This window comes from Canis lupus, chromosome 27, assembly GCF_011100685.1.
Source record: "Canis lupus familiaris isolate Mischka breed German Shepherd chromosome 27, alternate assembly UU_Cfam_GSD_1.0, whole genome shotgun sequence".
Classification (NCBI taxonomy): Eukaryota; Metazoa; Chordata; class Mammalia; order Carnivora; family Canidae; genus Canis; species Canis lupus.
The window spans coordinates 35,972,348-35,988,738 of NC_049248.1; the positions used below are offsets into that span (position 1 = coordinate 35,972,348).

Consider the following 16,391-nt stretch of genomic DNA (forward strand, 5'->3'; position numbering starts at 1 on the left):
GGAGATAGACAGCTTAAGGAAGTTGGGGGAAGTACTGTACCAAAAATAAGAGAATTAAGAAAAAGTCTCCATATTGAATGATGAGAACCAGGCCTACTGGACTCTCTTTCCATTCCCCTCTGGCTCCAAGCTGACTTCTATGGTTCTCTCGTCTCCAGGCTGACCATTAGAAGATTCCCCTCTTGAGAGGCTCTTTAACCCCCAAGAAGATTAACTGACAATGACATGTGGGGTTTCTCCTCCAATGACACATGAAAGGGCTATTTAGTGATCCAATTACTCTATAATGAGGTCCTACTTCACTTATCTGACCAACACAGAACTCTCAATCTGCATTTTAGTCTTAAATATGAACAAATAGCCAAGGATCAGCAGACATTTCAGGAAATTCACTGACACACAAGAGACCAAAATAAACAAAAACAAAGTAAAACTAAAATGAAACAGATTATGTCAGATAGAAGAAAATCTAAAGACTATGATTAATACTGTCAGAGACACAGATATTACACATCTATGAGACAAAAGCAAGATGTTATGACTAAGAATGTTAACAATGTAAATTCAGAAAATAAATTAGCAAATAGTGATTGGTTCAGGAGGTTGAATGTCTGAAATATATAAATATCAGAAAGATTTAAGAGAAAATTCAATGTAAGGAAATTATTAAATCATACAGAACCTGTTTCCAAACGTGAATGGCATCCTAATGACCCAGGAAAACAGATGAAAGAAACACCAACATCAAGGCAAATTGTCCTGAAATTTCACACCACTAGAATTCAAGAGAGGAGCCACAAAACTTCCACAATGGAAAGTGTCAGAGAAACACAGGAAACCAGAGAACAAGACTTTTAACCTTCTAAAGTACAAAATCTTAGCGTTTATTCCAAACTACTGAGCAAATATGAGAATAATGCCATTTTCATATATGAAAGGTTTCAACAAACTACCTTTTTCAGGAATATTATTGAGGGATATATTTCATCAGTGGGGGAAATAAAAAGAGGAACTCATGGGATTTAGAAAACAGGGAACACAGAAGAGAATCCCCCAAAAAATAATGAAGGGAAAGTTCACGAGGACACTCATGTAAAAGCAACAAAACCAAATTAGAGCAAGAGAAAAGAGGGCCACAGTAACAGCAGACTGATTCAAAAAGTAAAGGAGAATTGAAACTGCCAGATTAAGTAACGTACTTGAAAATATTCAGATAAAATTTCTAAGCTCTCACAAAGTTTGGGAACTCATTACATTCAGTACACAGAATAACAAAACTGAGGGAATTTCAATCATAATTTTTTAAAAAGAACATATATGTGTGTGTATGTATTTATTTAGCTAGCAGGTCCAGGAGACGGGGTGGGCAGAGGGAGCCGCAGATTCCCCACTGAGCTGGGAGCCTGACATGGGGCTCAACACCATGACTCTGGGACCATGACCCGAGCAGAAGGCAGACGCTGAACTGAGCCACTCAGGCACCCCTCATTTTTTATTTTTATTTTTTGGAAGAGAACGTGCACATGTGCGCACGCACTCATGGTGCGGAGAGGGGCAAAAGGAGAGTGAGAATCTTAGGCTGGTTCCATGCCCAGAGCAGAGCCTGATGCAAGGGCTCAATCTCACAACCCTGAGATCTTGACCCAAGTGGAAATTAAGAGTTGGACATTTAACCAACTGAGCCACCAGGGCCCCCTATGAGAATTTCCTTTTAGAAAAACTAAAAAGTTACAAAGAGCGAATATAACCATCGTATACTATGTGGCAACTAACAGTTTTTTCCCTCCAGCTCAAAATTGTTGAAGAGATATCGCTCTGGTTCAGACTCCCAAACCACTGCATCAGGTCTTGATGAACCTTTTATTTGGATCTTGCTCTTTTTTACTCGATACATTCTCCACATTTTCACACATTCCCTCACTCACCTGATGTTTGGATTTGTTCCTAGCTCCCCATATCCACTGCCACAGACCGGGGTACCCATTCAGTGCTGGAATGAAGTTCCCTGTTCTCAAAATCTCCATTTCCTTTTGTAAGGCCCATCTAGGGTCCTTCTGTCTCCTCCTCTGTACCAAAACTTTGGTCCTCCTTCCAGCATTTATGCCAGTCAGTCATTTACTATCTATGGCAGTCTCCCTCCACAGACATCGTCCCAATGAAAACATCTGTTCCCATGCAATCAATCTGAGCACCACAACCCCAACATCACAGGACCAAGTCTGTGTGTGTGTGTGTGTGTGTGTGTGTGTGTGTGTGTGTGTGTGTGTTTCAGAACAGGACACCACAATTTTTTTGGCACCTTGAGGTCAGTTTGTTAGTCTGTTCCTCACATTCCCCTCATCTATGGTCACTGCCTCTGGCTACCCACCTTATTTCAGCTCATTTCCATTTGGTACTGAGCAACGTCTCCTCTGAACCACTGCTCCCCTAATTTCCAAAACTTTTCTCCAGTCCCCATGAGAACTACTTTCCACTGCATCAGACTTCCCTGTGCCTTCATATTGAATCTCCTCACACACTGCTCCATCTTTTTTGCACTTCTCTGGGCACATCTGTAGCACTGCATTTACTGAGACCAAGAACATCTACTCATGCTGGTTTTATCCACTAGAATTTAAAACTCAGATGCAGAATTGAGGTCTTAATTCGAAACAAAGTAAAGTAGTCCCTCAAAGGTACTGATTTGAGAAGTATTACACAATTAAGTATCCATAACTACACATTTCCCAAAGATTACAGTCTCTTCACATATTCTTTCTCGACCGTAAATGTCCCTGCTTTTCCATTTCCTGGTATGCTCCTTTCACTTATTCATGCCAACACTACAAATGTACTTTCTTGTGGTCATGGAAAGAAAATAAAAGAATGCAAGGATGTTGGGTACCCCAACACCAAACGGAAGAGATTGGTTACTAGGAAAGTGTATGGAGGTGAGTGGGTGAGAGAACACTTATTTCACTGGGAAAGAGTATACATCAGTTCCTCATCATCTGTGGCCTCAGTACTGCAGTCAACCACGGGCCAGAGATGATCCACTTTTTAATGCACCACCTGAAGATCAATAGAGCCTAGAGCCTAACAGAATTCACCACACTTCATCTCATCACGTGAGCATTTTATCACCTCACATCATCACAAGAAGGGTGAGTACAGTACAATAAATTTTGAGAGAGACCACATTCACAGAAATTTTATTAGGTACAGGTGATCCTTCAACAACATGGGTCTGAACTATGCAGGTCCACTCACACATGTTTTTTGATAAATACCATAGATGTATTTTGGCTTCTGGTTTTGTTAACATTTTTTTTTCTCTAGCTTGCTTTATTGTAAAACGACAGTAATTAATAAATATAACATACAAAACATGTGTTAAGTGCTTGTTATCGATAAGATTTCCAGTCAACTGTAGGCTAATAGTTGTTAAGTTCTTGGGGAGTCAAAAGTTTTATGTGAATTTTTAACTCCTTGGAGGTTGGTACTCCTAACCCTTGTATTGTTCAAGAGTCAACTATGTAGTGTTATAACTGTTTGATTTTATTATAAATCTCTTACTAATTTATAAACTTTATCATAGTAACTACATACAGGAAAAAACAAAGTACGTATGAGATTCGATGCTCTCTATAGTTTCAGGCATGGAATCCTGAGGGGTACATGGAATGTATCCCTCCTCCAATAAGCACGGTGGATTACTGTACAAGTTAGAGAAACTGCTTGCAACTGCAAGAAAGAATGAGAAAAAAAGCAGTAATAGAGAATGTTGGAAAGGGAAGAGACAGATGAGGCTGTTAAGTATCAGAAACCATGAATGGGGAGAAAAGTAGGAGGAAAAAAGGTAGGAAACCCTTGTTATGTTCGTGCAGTGATGTGTGTGTGTAGACATTTGGGGGACTCTGTAGGCAGACAGCCCCGAAAGTACTCCATACCAGCATGCACAGGCAAGCTTCTGTCTCTTTCACTCAACACCAGTGTACCTTGACACATCTTGGTGCAGTCTTGCCATGGTCCATACGGATCCCATGTGACTAGGTCGTTCTTCTCTTCCACGGGGATATTGAAGGAATATCGTACATCAGGGTTGTATAAATTACCCACACATAAAACCTCAATAGAAATACACAGGAGCACACAATTAATTCATAAAAAGATATTCCTGAAAGACATCATTTTTATGTTTAATAAATATAAAGCCCTTAACCATCAGTTTACTGATAGGATTAAAACGGAGTCTTATCAAGGACGCCTGAGAATTTACCTGCAAAACAACTTCTTCTTCCAGCCGATCAGTACTATTAATTCTTTCAATTGAGCTGTTTGAACCACTGTATTCAAAAATAGCTCCTTGTATGTTGATTTCTTTTTTTGACATACTTACAACAAAATTCCCATTCAAAAGAAAATTCCCTTGAGTGTCAGATAATGCTGTAAAAGAACAGTACTCATGAAATAGTAAAACAGTTCAGTCAATAATACAAGAAATATTTAACTTTTAAAATTCAAATCCTTTTCTGAAATTAACATAAATGTAAATTAATTTTGAGGAAATAAATATTTTACTATAACATGTTATCTAACCCATACAAAGAGAAACTCCAGCATATCAGCTAAAGATACTAAATTTACCCTATACTTTTCTGAGAATGTCCTCCCTCTACCAGACCTACAGCTTCAGGAAGGACATGCAGGAAGAGGAAAAACAGAAGTTATAGACTCAGGAGATACATCAGCTAAATCAGTCCTGGTCATCAATGGTGAGGAAATGACGACCACTCAGGCTGCTATAATATTTAATTTATGCTTTTTCTCAGAAAAAAAGGTACAAAGCTATAAAATTCTAGGGGTCAATTTTTTTTTTTTTAAAGATTTTATTTATTCATGAGAGACACACAGAGAGAGGCGGAGACATAGGCAGAGAGAGAAGCAGGCTCCCCACAGGGAGCCTGATGTCGGACTCAATCCTGGGACTCTGGGATCACACCTCAAGCCAAAGGCAGCCACTCAACCACTGGGCCACTCAGGTGTCCCTAGGGGTCAATACTCTAAGAGCCATCCGATGACCATACTATTCTTTATATAAATGTCTGGAGGGTTTATCATGGAGAGGCACTCTAATGCTGTTGACATACATGTGAATGACTGCTACTACCTCTCTGTTCCCGCAACTTGTTCTCAGTCCCAGTGATGTGTTAGTACAAGCCTGTCTAATATGTATTTGCGTATATTTATAGGCTATATAAAATACATATGTATAAAATATTATGTATAAATATGTAAAATAAAATAGTATGCATTCACAGTTTCTTTTAAAATATAAAACTGCATGGTGTCCACAGTAACTGAGTAATAAAATGAAACAAATTGGTATTAGAATAATGGGTTTAAATTCAAGTTGTTCCAATTAATTCCTATGTGATCTTGGACAAACCACTTGCTTAGTTTCCTAACTGTACCAGGCATAGAAATTCCTACTTTTAAATCAGCCTTTTAAATCAGGATCAAATTTGGAAAACGTTTGTAAAAGTGTATAAGTTGTAAAGCTCTGTGCATTTTTAACTTTTAAGAGAATGTATAATATTTGTTAGACTAATATAAGCTCTGTACTAATCAAATACTATTTTGCTTCCTTTACTTACATATTATTCAGTGGAGCAATAACCTTTTTAGTAAATGTTTGTTTGGCCTTCCAGGAAACTCCACACCCAAAGTGCACAAGTTACCCAGAACTAAGCTTTGTAATAAATACTACACTCCTGGAAAAAGCAACCCTGAAGGAATTACTGCTAAATAAATTTGGCATTTCTGTGTCTGTATGGACGGTCTTTTTATATTACACTAAATCCGTGAAAAACCAATAAAATTCTCTACGTATCCTATAAAATGAAAATTCCTCTAAAGAATATGTACTTTATCAAAAGTGAATAGGTCTACTTAAGGAACTATCAGTTATATTATAATTAAGAGAAATAAAACTTTACTTAGAAAAAGTTTATACATTTCACTACCTTTGGTTACCAAAGCCAATTTCATAAATATAAATGTTTATAAACCCCTTCTAATAATTTCACATATTTGCTCAAGTTAGACTTTGATAGTTCCATTACTACCTCTTTTACAGAGTATACTAATACCTTATTGGTAAACTTTTTTTTAAAGATTTTTTTAAATGTATTTATTGATGAGGGACAAAGAGAGAGAGAGAGGCAGAGACATAGGCAGAGGGAGAAGCAGGCTCCATGCAGGGAGCCCGACGTGGGACTCGATCCTGGGTCTCCAGGATCACAACCCAGGCTGCAGGCGGCGCTAAACCGCTGTGCCACCAGAGCTGCCTCTGGTAAACATTTCTAATTTTTAAACTGGTTGTCCATTCCTAGGTAAACACAAATATCTACATTTGGAACCTAAGAGCAACATGTTAAATATCTACAATATGGTTACATCTATTGATATATATGTACCCAGGTAATATTTTTGGCAAAAGAAAAATAATTGCAACAAAATATAAAAGGAAAATATATCAAAATATTTACACTTGATTTTGAGAAATTTTGTATTTTTTTATAAAAGGGAAATTGACATAACATAAAATTAACCATTTAAAAGTGAACAATTCAATGGCATTTAGTATATTCATGTTATACAACCACTACTTCTAGCTAGTTCTAAAACTTTTCATCATCTCAAAAGAAAATTTGTATCCCTGAAGCACTTGTTCCCTTTGCATTTGACTTTCTAATGTCAGATTTAAGTCTTGTGATAAGCTGCATGATAGATTCAGACTCCTCACTTAGTAGCATTGATAACTTGGGCCAATATTTCACTTTAATGTGAACCAGGTACTTGCAATATCCGCTCTATACCATCCCCTATTCCAGCTTGGTGAGTTGCTGAAAAGTCAATACTAAGGTATTTCCCAGACAGAAGGAAAAGGTTTGTAAAGAATTCTTTTCATCTTTGGGCCTAAGTGAAATTCTTTAAGGCTAAAAACTAATTTCTAAAAATAAACATAAACGAAGAAGCCTATACCCTAGATGTAGCTAAAGGACAATACACTGTGGCTATCTTCATTAACATTTAAAAATCTGAAATCAATTCTCTGTCTTGAATTAACATAAGTGTTCCATAATGGAATACTAAGCCATTCAAAAAATGAAATCTTGTCATTTACAACTACATGGGTAGAACTAGAGAGTTATTATGCTAAGCAAAATAAGTCAATCAGAGAGAGACAATTATGTTATTTCATTCATATGTGGAATTTAAAAAACAAAATAGAGTCATAAAGGAAGGGAGGGGAAAAATAAAAGATGCTATCAGAGAGGGAGACAAACCATAAGAGACTCAATCATAGGAACAAACTGAGGGTTGCTGGAGGGGAGGCAGGAGATGGGGTAACTGGGTGATGCACATTAAGGCGGGCACATGACATGACAATCACTGAGTGTTATATACAACTGATGAATCACTGAACTTTACTTCTAAAACTAATAATACGCTATATGTTAATTAAATTTAAAAAATTTTAAATAAGTGTTTTGTTTCAAGTTTTTATTTAAATTCTAGTTAGTTAACATATACTGTATACTGTAATATTGACTTCAGGAATAGAATTTAGTGATTCATCATTTACATATAACACCCAGTGCTCAGCACAGTGCTCTTCTTAACCTCCATCCCACTCCCCTCTAGCAACTCTCAGTTTGTTCTCTATAGGTAAATCTCTTATGATTTGCTTCCCTTTTTTTTCTCCTTCCCCAATGTTCATCTGTTTTGTTTTTTAATTTCCACATGAGTGAAACCATTTAATGTTTTTTAAAGTTTATATTTAAGTCCTTTTGATACATTAAAAAAACAGTTAATAGGGATCCCTGGGTGGCGCAGCGGTTTGGCGCCTGCCTTTGGCCCAGGGCGCGATCCTGGAGACTCGGGATCGAGTCCCACATCGGGCTCCCGGTGCATGGAGCCTGTTTCTCCCTCTGCCTATGTCTCTGACTCTCTCTCTCTCTCTCTCTCTCTGTGTGTGTGACTATCATAAATAAATAAAAATTTTTTAAAAAATTAAAAAAAAAAAGTTAATAAATTCTTTAAAGAACATTTAACCACAAAAAAAGTCTATAATTAATTATGGATAAAAAGAAAATAATTTCATTCTAAATAAACACGCAACTCTGAATATAATCTTTGGTTATTTAAAACACTATGTGGTAAAAGCAAATTTTTCAGAATTTTGCTCAGTGTTTTTATTTTTATTTTTTAAAGATTTTACTTACTTATTCATGAGACACACAGAGAGAGAGGCAGAGACATAGGCAGAGGGAGAAGCGGGCTCCCTGCAGGATACAGGACCTGATCTTAGGACTCAGGATCATGACCTGAGCAGAAGGCAGATGCTCAACGACTGAGCCACCCAGGTGTCTTGTTCAGTGTTTTAGAAATAAGTATATAACTCAAGAGGAAAATATGTATAGGAAGTCAGATGACTTAAGCTCAGTATGAAATGAAAATGCGTGTTTGTTCAAGGGGCTCTTCTTGCCTTCTAAGAATTTACATCAACCGCAGACCTCCATGAAATTCAACACGAATCACATATTGGCTGTTTACTAGAAATGTTTACCAAGGTAATTGTCATCTTCTGGTTTTCCAGAATAGCTATGCTGAAGAATATCAATGTTTGTTGCTCCTGCAGGAATCTTGACAACAACATTATAACCTGCAAAATAATTTGATACATGTTAACTTTCACAAGCTGATGGCCCAGAGGCTTATTAGAGCTGGATGATTAAAAAAAAAAAAACTGAATAGCACAATTTCATTTTATCTTTGAAAAATGATACAGTACTTATTCTTTTTTAATCAATGCATTACACAATTACTAAGGATTGAGAAAAAAAACGGTTGTCTACAAATATACAGTTTGGGATCCTTAAAGTACTTCCTATTTTCTTTTCTAAAATTCTGAACACAGAATGAGAAAGGAGTTAAAATTATAGTTCCTGAGATAATTAGAACACACATTCATTCTCAAATTTGACTAATACTTTTAGACTTTATACTTCCCAATGGAAAAAAATAGAGGATTTCAATGTTATTCACCAATCCAAAAAGTATCAAAATAGTTGGTGATTGCTCTGTGTTTACACAGAGATTTGGTGACAGGCAAAAACAACAAAAGTTAACATTTTTTAAGCTTTTGGGTTTCTAGTGTAAGCAAGAAGTCCTATAGCTACTCCCAAAATTTTACATTATTTTAAAAAGTCTAACAAATTGTCATGAGAGAAGTAAAATGTTTATTTGAGGGAAATCAAAGTAATATTTCTATTTTATGAGACCAAATTCAACAGTACTGGCACTGCTCAAAAGATGAGGAAATACTACATAGTAAACAAAAAATGTTTTCCCTACACTACACTCATTACATAGTTCTCCAAATACTCTCAGATTCTGTCAGCAACTAATTTTCCTCTAGTGATTATTCTAAGTTGTTCCTTTGCCTTATTAGTTTTTCCTTGTATTTAATACACGAGTAAAACGAGTTGTATGAGTTTTTCTCATACACTAACTTTTAAAAAAGATTAAATTTACAGCCCTGACATGAGAATACCTCGCATGTTTTAGTGTTCTAATTTATATTCCTTAAAGACATCACATTTTAAATATAAGGTGATAAATGGTCTGCTGACTCTGCATACATTATACGCATATTGGTTGTAAATCATCAGCCTACAAGAATAATTTTAGCTTATTATTTTTCCACTATAAGATATTCCTACTACCTCCTATTTGCGTCTTTCCAGTTTTTTAAGAAAGCAATTCCCAGGCATTACAAATGTGAAAGACAAAGGCTACCACCAGAGGGCAGAAATGTGACAAATGTTACACTACAAAGGAGTTTAATATCTTTTTCCATTTGCAAACTGATTAATTCATAATACAATTTTGGCAAAGTTGTATATTTTATCCTAATTTAGAACACGTGGTTTTGTGTGGGGAAAAAATGTTTTCTAGTGGGTAGAGACCGATTTCTGATAAATGTGTCACTGGTTTAAACAAAAGATCAAATGTGTGTGGCTCACATGAACTAATGAATCTTACCTACAAAAATAATGTCATATCTAGTAACTAAGATTCATAAGCATTACCAGAGTATAAATGTTACTATATTTTTAATATGGATAAAAATATAAATTTTGCATTTTAAATCATACTACTTTAATTGAGGCAATTCATACTAACTTAACTGTGTTCAAACACATGTGAACATAATTTAAGGTTGACAATAAAACTATAAAAAAATACATTTTTCATTTTGCAAGGAAATTTGGTACCATAAAAAGGACAAGGTTTTCCTAGAAAAGTCTCAGAAGAGAAAATATCTCATACTCTCATAACAATTTTAAAGAAAAATGAAATCATGGCCAAATAGGATTTATATATGTAATCTAGATACTTCCTGAAAAATCAAATATAGTAATCCCAAATCTACACTTAAATTAATGGTTTCATCCTTCACTCATTTTAATATAGTGGTTCAAATGATGAAAAGTAATTGAAAGCAATTCTCCTGGGAAAATCATAAATATATACATTTCAGACTACAGGAACAGCAATAAAGACACTATTAATTGGGGGACTATTCAAACATCACTGGCAAGAAGCACTGGATTTACTCTAATAAATACACCTACTGTATTTTCAAGAATCCGAATTGCCTTGAGCAAATGAATTCATTAATCCAAGGATACATCTGGTATAATTTTCTATATTTAGGAATATTTTACATTTTTATATTTAGGAAATTTTTACTAATCTTTTTTTTTTTTATTATTTTATTTATGATAGTCACACAGAGAGAGAGAGAGAGAGGCAGAGACATAGGCTGAGGGAGAAGCAGGCTCCATGCACTGGGAGCCCGACGTGGGATTCGATCCCGGGTCTCCAGGATCGCACCCTGAGCCAAAGGCAGGCGCTAAACCGCTGCGCCACCCAGGGATCCCCTTACTAATCATTTTGAACTAAAGGTACAGAGTGGGCAAAACAATAAACCATTATTATGCCTTGATTATATACTCTCATTATATCAAATAAAAGGGAAAATTAACAACAAATATATAGCTTACCATAATGAGCACTGTTGAAGACACCTGTCATTGTCCTGCATGAAGAGTTATCCCCACCACACACTCCACATTTGTCTCTCCTGGCCTTGGAGTTTAACACATGATCACAGCCAGCTTGCTTCAAAATAACAATAATTATAATCAGTATTATAAAAGTGACTGTTATAAGCATGGTATTTTATAAAATTTTCACAAATATTCTTGCAATTAACGGGAGATTCAGTACAACAGGATTTTTCAGAGTTTCTACTGTATCTACTGGTTTTGTTGTACCAAAGTATCTACTGGTTTTGTTGTTTAATATTTCACACACCTTTTCATCACGTGGTTGAAAAAACAGTGCTTTTCAAAGGGTTGTCCACCTACCTCCTGCATCAAAATCACATGGGATGGCATTTAAAAAGGTAGATTCCCGATTTTCTGAATTAAAAAATCCTTGGAGGTAAGAACTAGGACTCTGCATTGTAACAAACATGGACAATAATTACTTTGTCCACTGTCTAAGCCATTCTTTAAAAAAATATAATTCAAAGAGACAAAAAAAGCATGATTATGTAAGAACACATTTCAAATAACTTCAAAGAGATGACTTTCATGATTTTTTAAACTCATGGATCTTAGAACTCCAGGAATAAATGGAGTACATTTGAAAATTTATTTCTTCAAAATTAATAACCATCTTATTTAGTTGTGTTTATGTAAAGAGTGAGTAATTGGACAAAGGTTGAAAGTGAATGGTTTCATTCAGGAGTTTAAAAGAGTAAGTGCAGTTCTCCATGCAGATACTGTCCTCTGCATGCACTGTACTAACTCTTAGTTCCTTAGAATACTCCTCCAAAATTTCATGATAAGAAAATTTCATAAGCCTCATTCTTTTATTCACAAGGTGAATATTTCCAAAATGAATGTCAACCAGAAAGGATGTTCCTGAAAGGAACATGCATCTGTAAGTTCAGATAATCATTGTTTTTCATGGTATAGGATTTTGTGCTAATTCAGATAAAACTTAAATTTTTCAGGCCACCGAGTACCCTTTTTCTAGTCTGTTTCCTTTGTTTTGAACATCTCATTAGACCTTCGAGTGCAAAGCATTTTATCACCAGGCAACTGGTAATAGATGTTTGGCTAAGAGAAAATTGGTACCTTAACCCAAGGAATGAATTCATAATATTACCCTTGTATTCTTTAGACAGAATTCATTATCCTAGTTCTCAAACTCACCATTTTTAAGACCTCATTCTGCAGTGTGGGTGCTTTAATTCAGAATCTCATCTGCTTCTCACCTAGAATCCGAAGTGGCTATCTCCAATCTTCTCCCAACCCCATATATTTTTGAAGATTCTAATATGCAGATCAAATAACATCTCTCACTCAACTCCAAATTCTCCTAAGGGACCTCTAGGACCTCAGAAAAAAAAAGTGAATATAAAGCTAGTCCCTATGTCCAATCAGTCCTTTACCTCCTCTCCTTTCTAAATCCTATTCATCCTCAATAAAAAGCTCAAGCCTCACATTCTCATGAGCATTCTCTGAACCATATACATACTTCCCCACAAAACACTCCTCTCTCAATATCCCTAATGCCACTGTGCTGATGACCCCATAGCCCTGCATTGGAATTATTCACATGTCTATCTGTGACCACCTTGGGGTTTATGGTTCTGTTTCAGTCTTTCATCCTGGTGACTAGAACAGTATCTAACATTTAAGTAGGTACTCAGCGAATGTCGTTGAATACACCCAGGAAGTAAAATACAAGGATGAAAAGAGGAAGGGGCAAGGGTGCCTGAGTGGCTCAGTCCCCTGTTAAGCGCTTGACTCTTGGTTTCAGCTTAGCTCACGATCTCAGGGTCATGCAATGAAGCTCCACATCAAGCTCCATATGCATCTACTTAGGTTTCTCTCTCCTTCTACCTGCCCCCCTCCCAAATAAATAGATCTAAAAAAAAAAAAAAAAAAAAAAAAAGAGGGAGGGAAAGATAGCATCACTAACCAACAAGGAGGGAGTCACAAGAAGTCACATTTGAAGTAGCCAAAGGACTTTACAACCCTGTGTCCTAATATTTTCTTTTTAAGAAGCCAATTCTCACAACTCATTTTGATCTTGAGTACCATAAGCAAAGCAAAATCAGCAAACTTAATGTTTCATGAGTCACTCTTGATGACAGAGAATTGCCTAGTAACAAAGTCTCCTGACCATACTTCTAAAGATAGAATGGCATCACTGAAGGGTGCTGCACTGGAATTCGTGAAAATGTATTGTGAGGTAGAGAAAAAGAAGAATATTATAAAATATAAGTTTAAATATAAGTTTACTTACCCGACAGAGGCCTTGAACACAGATATCATTAGTTTCGGTTCCACAAGGAGTACCATCAGCAACCCTATCCTTCAACTGGTAGAAGTTAGTGGTTCCGGCAACCCGACAATACAGTTTACAGCGATCTTTTATGGCAACTGTAAGAAAAAGTTACGTTTTTGGTGTACAATAATATAGCTGTATGGTCCTAGGTCTCAAGAAATTTTACATCAAAAAATATTCTAACTACTTACTCCCACTGTATTTTGGAAGCCACCTCACATTAGGGGAAAGACCATTGATGTTGAAATGTTTACCATCAAAATCAGAGCACTGCTTCTCTCGAAAGTCTTGCTTGCCTTTTGGACATGAATCAGTATTACATGATCGAAATTTCATCCTGCGGCCCACACAGTACTTTCCTCCGTTTCTTGGCCTAGTCAAATTCATTACATTTTAAAGCACATCAGTATAATATTCTTTCTGCCATTTACTTCTAAAACTGTTCCACTCTGTCCCAGGATCTGGAAAACCACTTATGTCCCACTAACACTTTTTGTTTAACAGAAGTACGTTACATGGTTTTTAAGCTATTCAGTGGCTAACAAACTGTAAAAATACTCATCTTAGGATAGATACCGTGGGCTAGAAGGCAGCACTGGTCACTTATTCATCACTTGGTTAACTCACAAGGAACTAATGATGGGAATTTGTTTTAAAATGTCAAAATAGGGTTTGTTCACTTTGAGGGGTTAAGAAAAAAAGACCTAGTGAACCAAAGATGATACCATGTTAAAGAAATATATAGGCATCTTTGTTGCATATATACTACTTATCACTCACTTCAAAGAGTTTTGTGGTATTAATCTATATCCATCCATCTCTTTATTTCAACTTATACTGGAAAATAAAAACTCTTTTTGTCAGCATTTTTTAAACATAAAAACTTCTAGCATAATTTAAATACCATGAAATTCAAATGAACTAAGTCATTTTGCTCAAAGTCCTATCTACACATAAATTCTTTATTGCTTACCAATTTATATATCATAACAGACACATTTAGAAATCTTTATGGAATCTCTACATTCTTTTAAATATTTTGATGAGGGGGGAAATATGCTTCAGTACTTATTCAACCTAAAGACACTGATGCATCTATAATATGAGAAGCAGAGAAAGAAAATAGGACATGTCAAATTACACAAAACAGTAAAAAAAACAGGTAATGAAAATACACATTTTATGCAGAAGAGCCAAGAGACAATTTTAAAGGAGCCAGGAATTTCAATGGAAACACAGTAAATGTAAAAATGCCATTACATTACTGTCATTTTTACAACTATTTCGCAAATTTACACTAAATCAGAAAAAATCAAGGATCCTATCTTAACTCGAAGTCTAAAGATTAAGCTAGTTAATTGTTGTTTGTTTTTTTTTAAAGTTTGAATCTATCAAGATAAGGTAATATGGCTTAAAGTATTCCAGAAGGTTTCTATATCTCAGAAATTTACAGACTGACCTCCAGTTTAGAAGTGAATGAAACTGATGTCTACTTTCTGGTGCCTTGAGATAATCTTAATTTACAGTGACATAAAAAAGACATACTCAGGGCGATTACAGAGCCTGGTTGTGCTTTTGATTCCACCTCCACATGTTCTTGAACAAGAGCTGTAAGGTCCCCACGGTCCCCATTCACCATCTACCGGACGTGTTTCCATTTCTTTGTTTACACATAGCCCATGATGGCAATGCTTAAAAAAAAAAAAAAAATAACACACACATACACACACCACAATGAAATGATTCATACATACAAAATCAGAATATCAGTAATTATAATAGCATAAATATCAATAAAGAAAATGTATACAACTTAAAGCAAAATATTAATTCAGAAATGTGATTACATTTGGCACTCAAATATATTCTGAATATCTGCTAAGTAACTGTAAAAAGATCTGTGGAATGAAGAAAGAATAGGAAATTTCCCTTGCCTTTGAGATTTTGAGTCTCACTGAGGGAGGGAAGACCTGCTGTATGGGGAAAGTGTAGTAAAATGAAAATTTAAGGGAATAATGCATATCTGTGATTCTAGTTTTCTATGCAAAGATATGTATCACTCTTCCACTCTTTTAGCTAACTTTTTACTTCATCTCATTCAAAGTCTCAATGCTCACTTTCTTACTTTCACCAAAAAATGGATGTACAAAAGAATCTGCTCACAATCTCCTACTCCTTTTACCCACCTAACTGCCCCGGGGCTCAGTGCTCAGCCTTCCCGTCTGTTAGTGTACATGAAAATTCCAGGATCCTAGGGAAAGTCAACCCCTCTACCTGTGTACTTAATCTCAAATCCTCACTGCAACAGTTCTCCCATCTCTCCTAAATCATGGTTCTAGTCTCTGCTATAACAAAAAGATGGTCCATGCACTGTTGCCACCCTGTCAACTAGTCACTGCAAGGAGTACAGAAATCGAAAGTTAGCATTTAGAAACATTTATAGGATTTTGACATAATGTCATGTTTACCAAAGTTAATTAATTAATTTTTAAAATTAAATTAGTTAATTTAAAAGTTGGCTTATATTTGTTTTCACTGTGGCAAAATACACACCATAAAATTTACCATCTTAACCATTTTTAAGTGTACAGTTCAGTGGTATTAAAATGCATTCACAGTGTTGTGCAATCATCACCATCAATCCACATAACTCTCCATCTTCCCACTCTGAGACTATACCCTTGAAACAATTAATTCCCCCTTCTCTCCTCTCCCAAGCCCCAGGCAATCTCCATTCTACTGTGCTTGTATGTATCTGGCTACTCTATGTATCTCATGTAATTAAAATCGTGCATCTTTTTGTGACTGGCTCATTTCACTTAGCATAGGGTTGTCAAAATTCATCCATATTGTAGCATGTGTCAGAATTTCCTTCCTTTTAAGGCTGAATAATATTCCATTGCATGTGTAGA

General features: G+C 35.8%; 1 protein-coding gene across 4 annotated transcripts in view; it reads right to left on the reverse strand.

Moving 5' to 3' along the window:
* The window catches only part of ADAMTS20 (ADAM metallopeptidase with thrombospondin type 1 motif 20), a 162,947-nt gene that overhangs the window by 77,109 nt on the left and 69,447 nt on the right, over positions 1-16,391 (reverse strand). For 3 of the 4 annotated variants that reach the window (XM_038577379.1, XM_038577380.1, XM_038577377.1), the window contains exons 12-18: positions 15,025-15,170; positions 13,671-13,852; positions 13,438-13,574; positions 11,118-11,235; positions 8,615-8,710; positions 4,259-4,425; positions 3,978-4,107 (exon numbers count right to left, since the gene is read on the reverse strand). In XM_038577379.1, coding sequence (XP_038433307.1) covers positions 3,978-4,107; positions 4,259-4,425; positions 8,615-8,710; positions 11,118-11,235; positions 13,438-13,574; positions 13,671-13,852; positions 15,025-15,170 — 976 coding nt within the window. The remainder of the gene's footprint in view (positions 1-3,977; positions 4,108-4,258; positions 4,426-8,614; positions 8,711-11,117; positions 11,236-13,437; positions 13,575-13,670; positions 13,853-15,024; positions 15,171-16,391) is intronic. The other variant, XM_038577378.1, reaches the window with a different exon arrangement.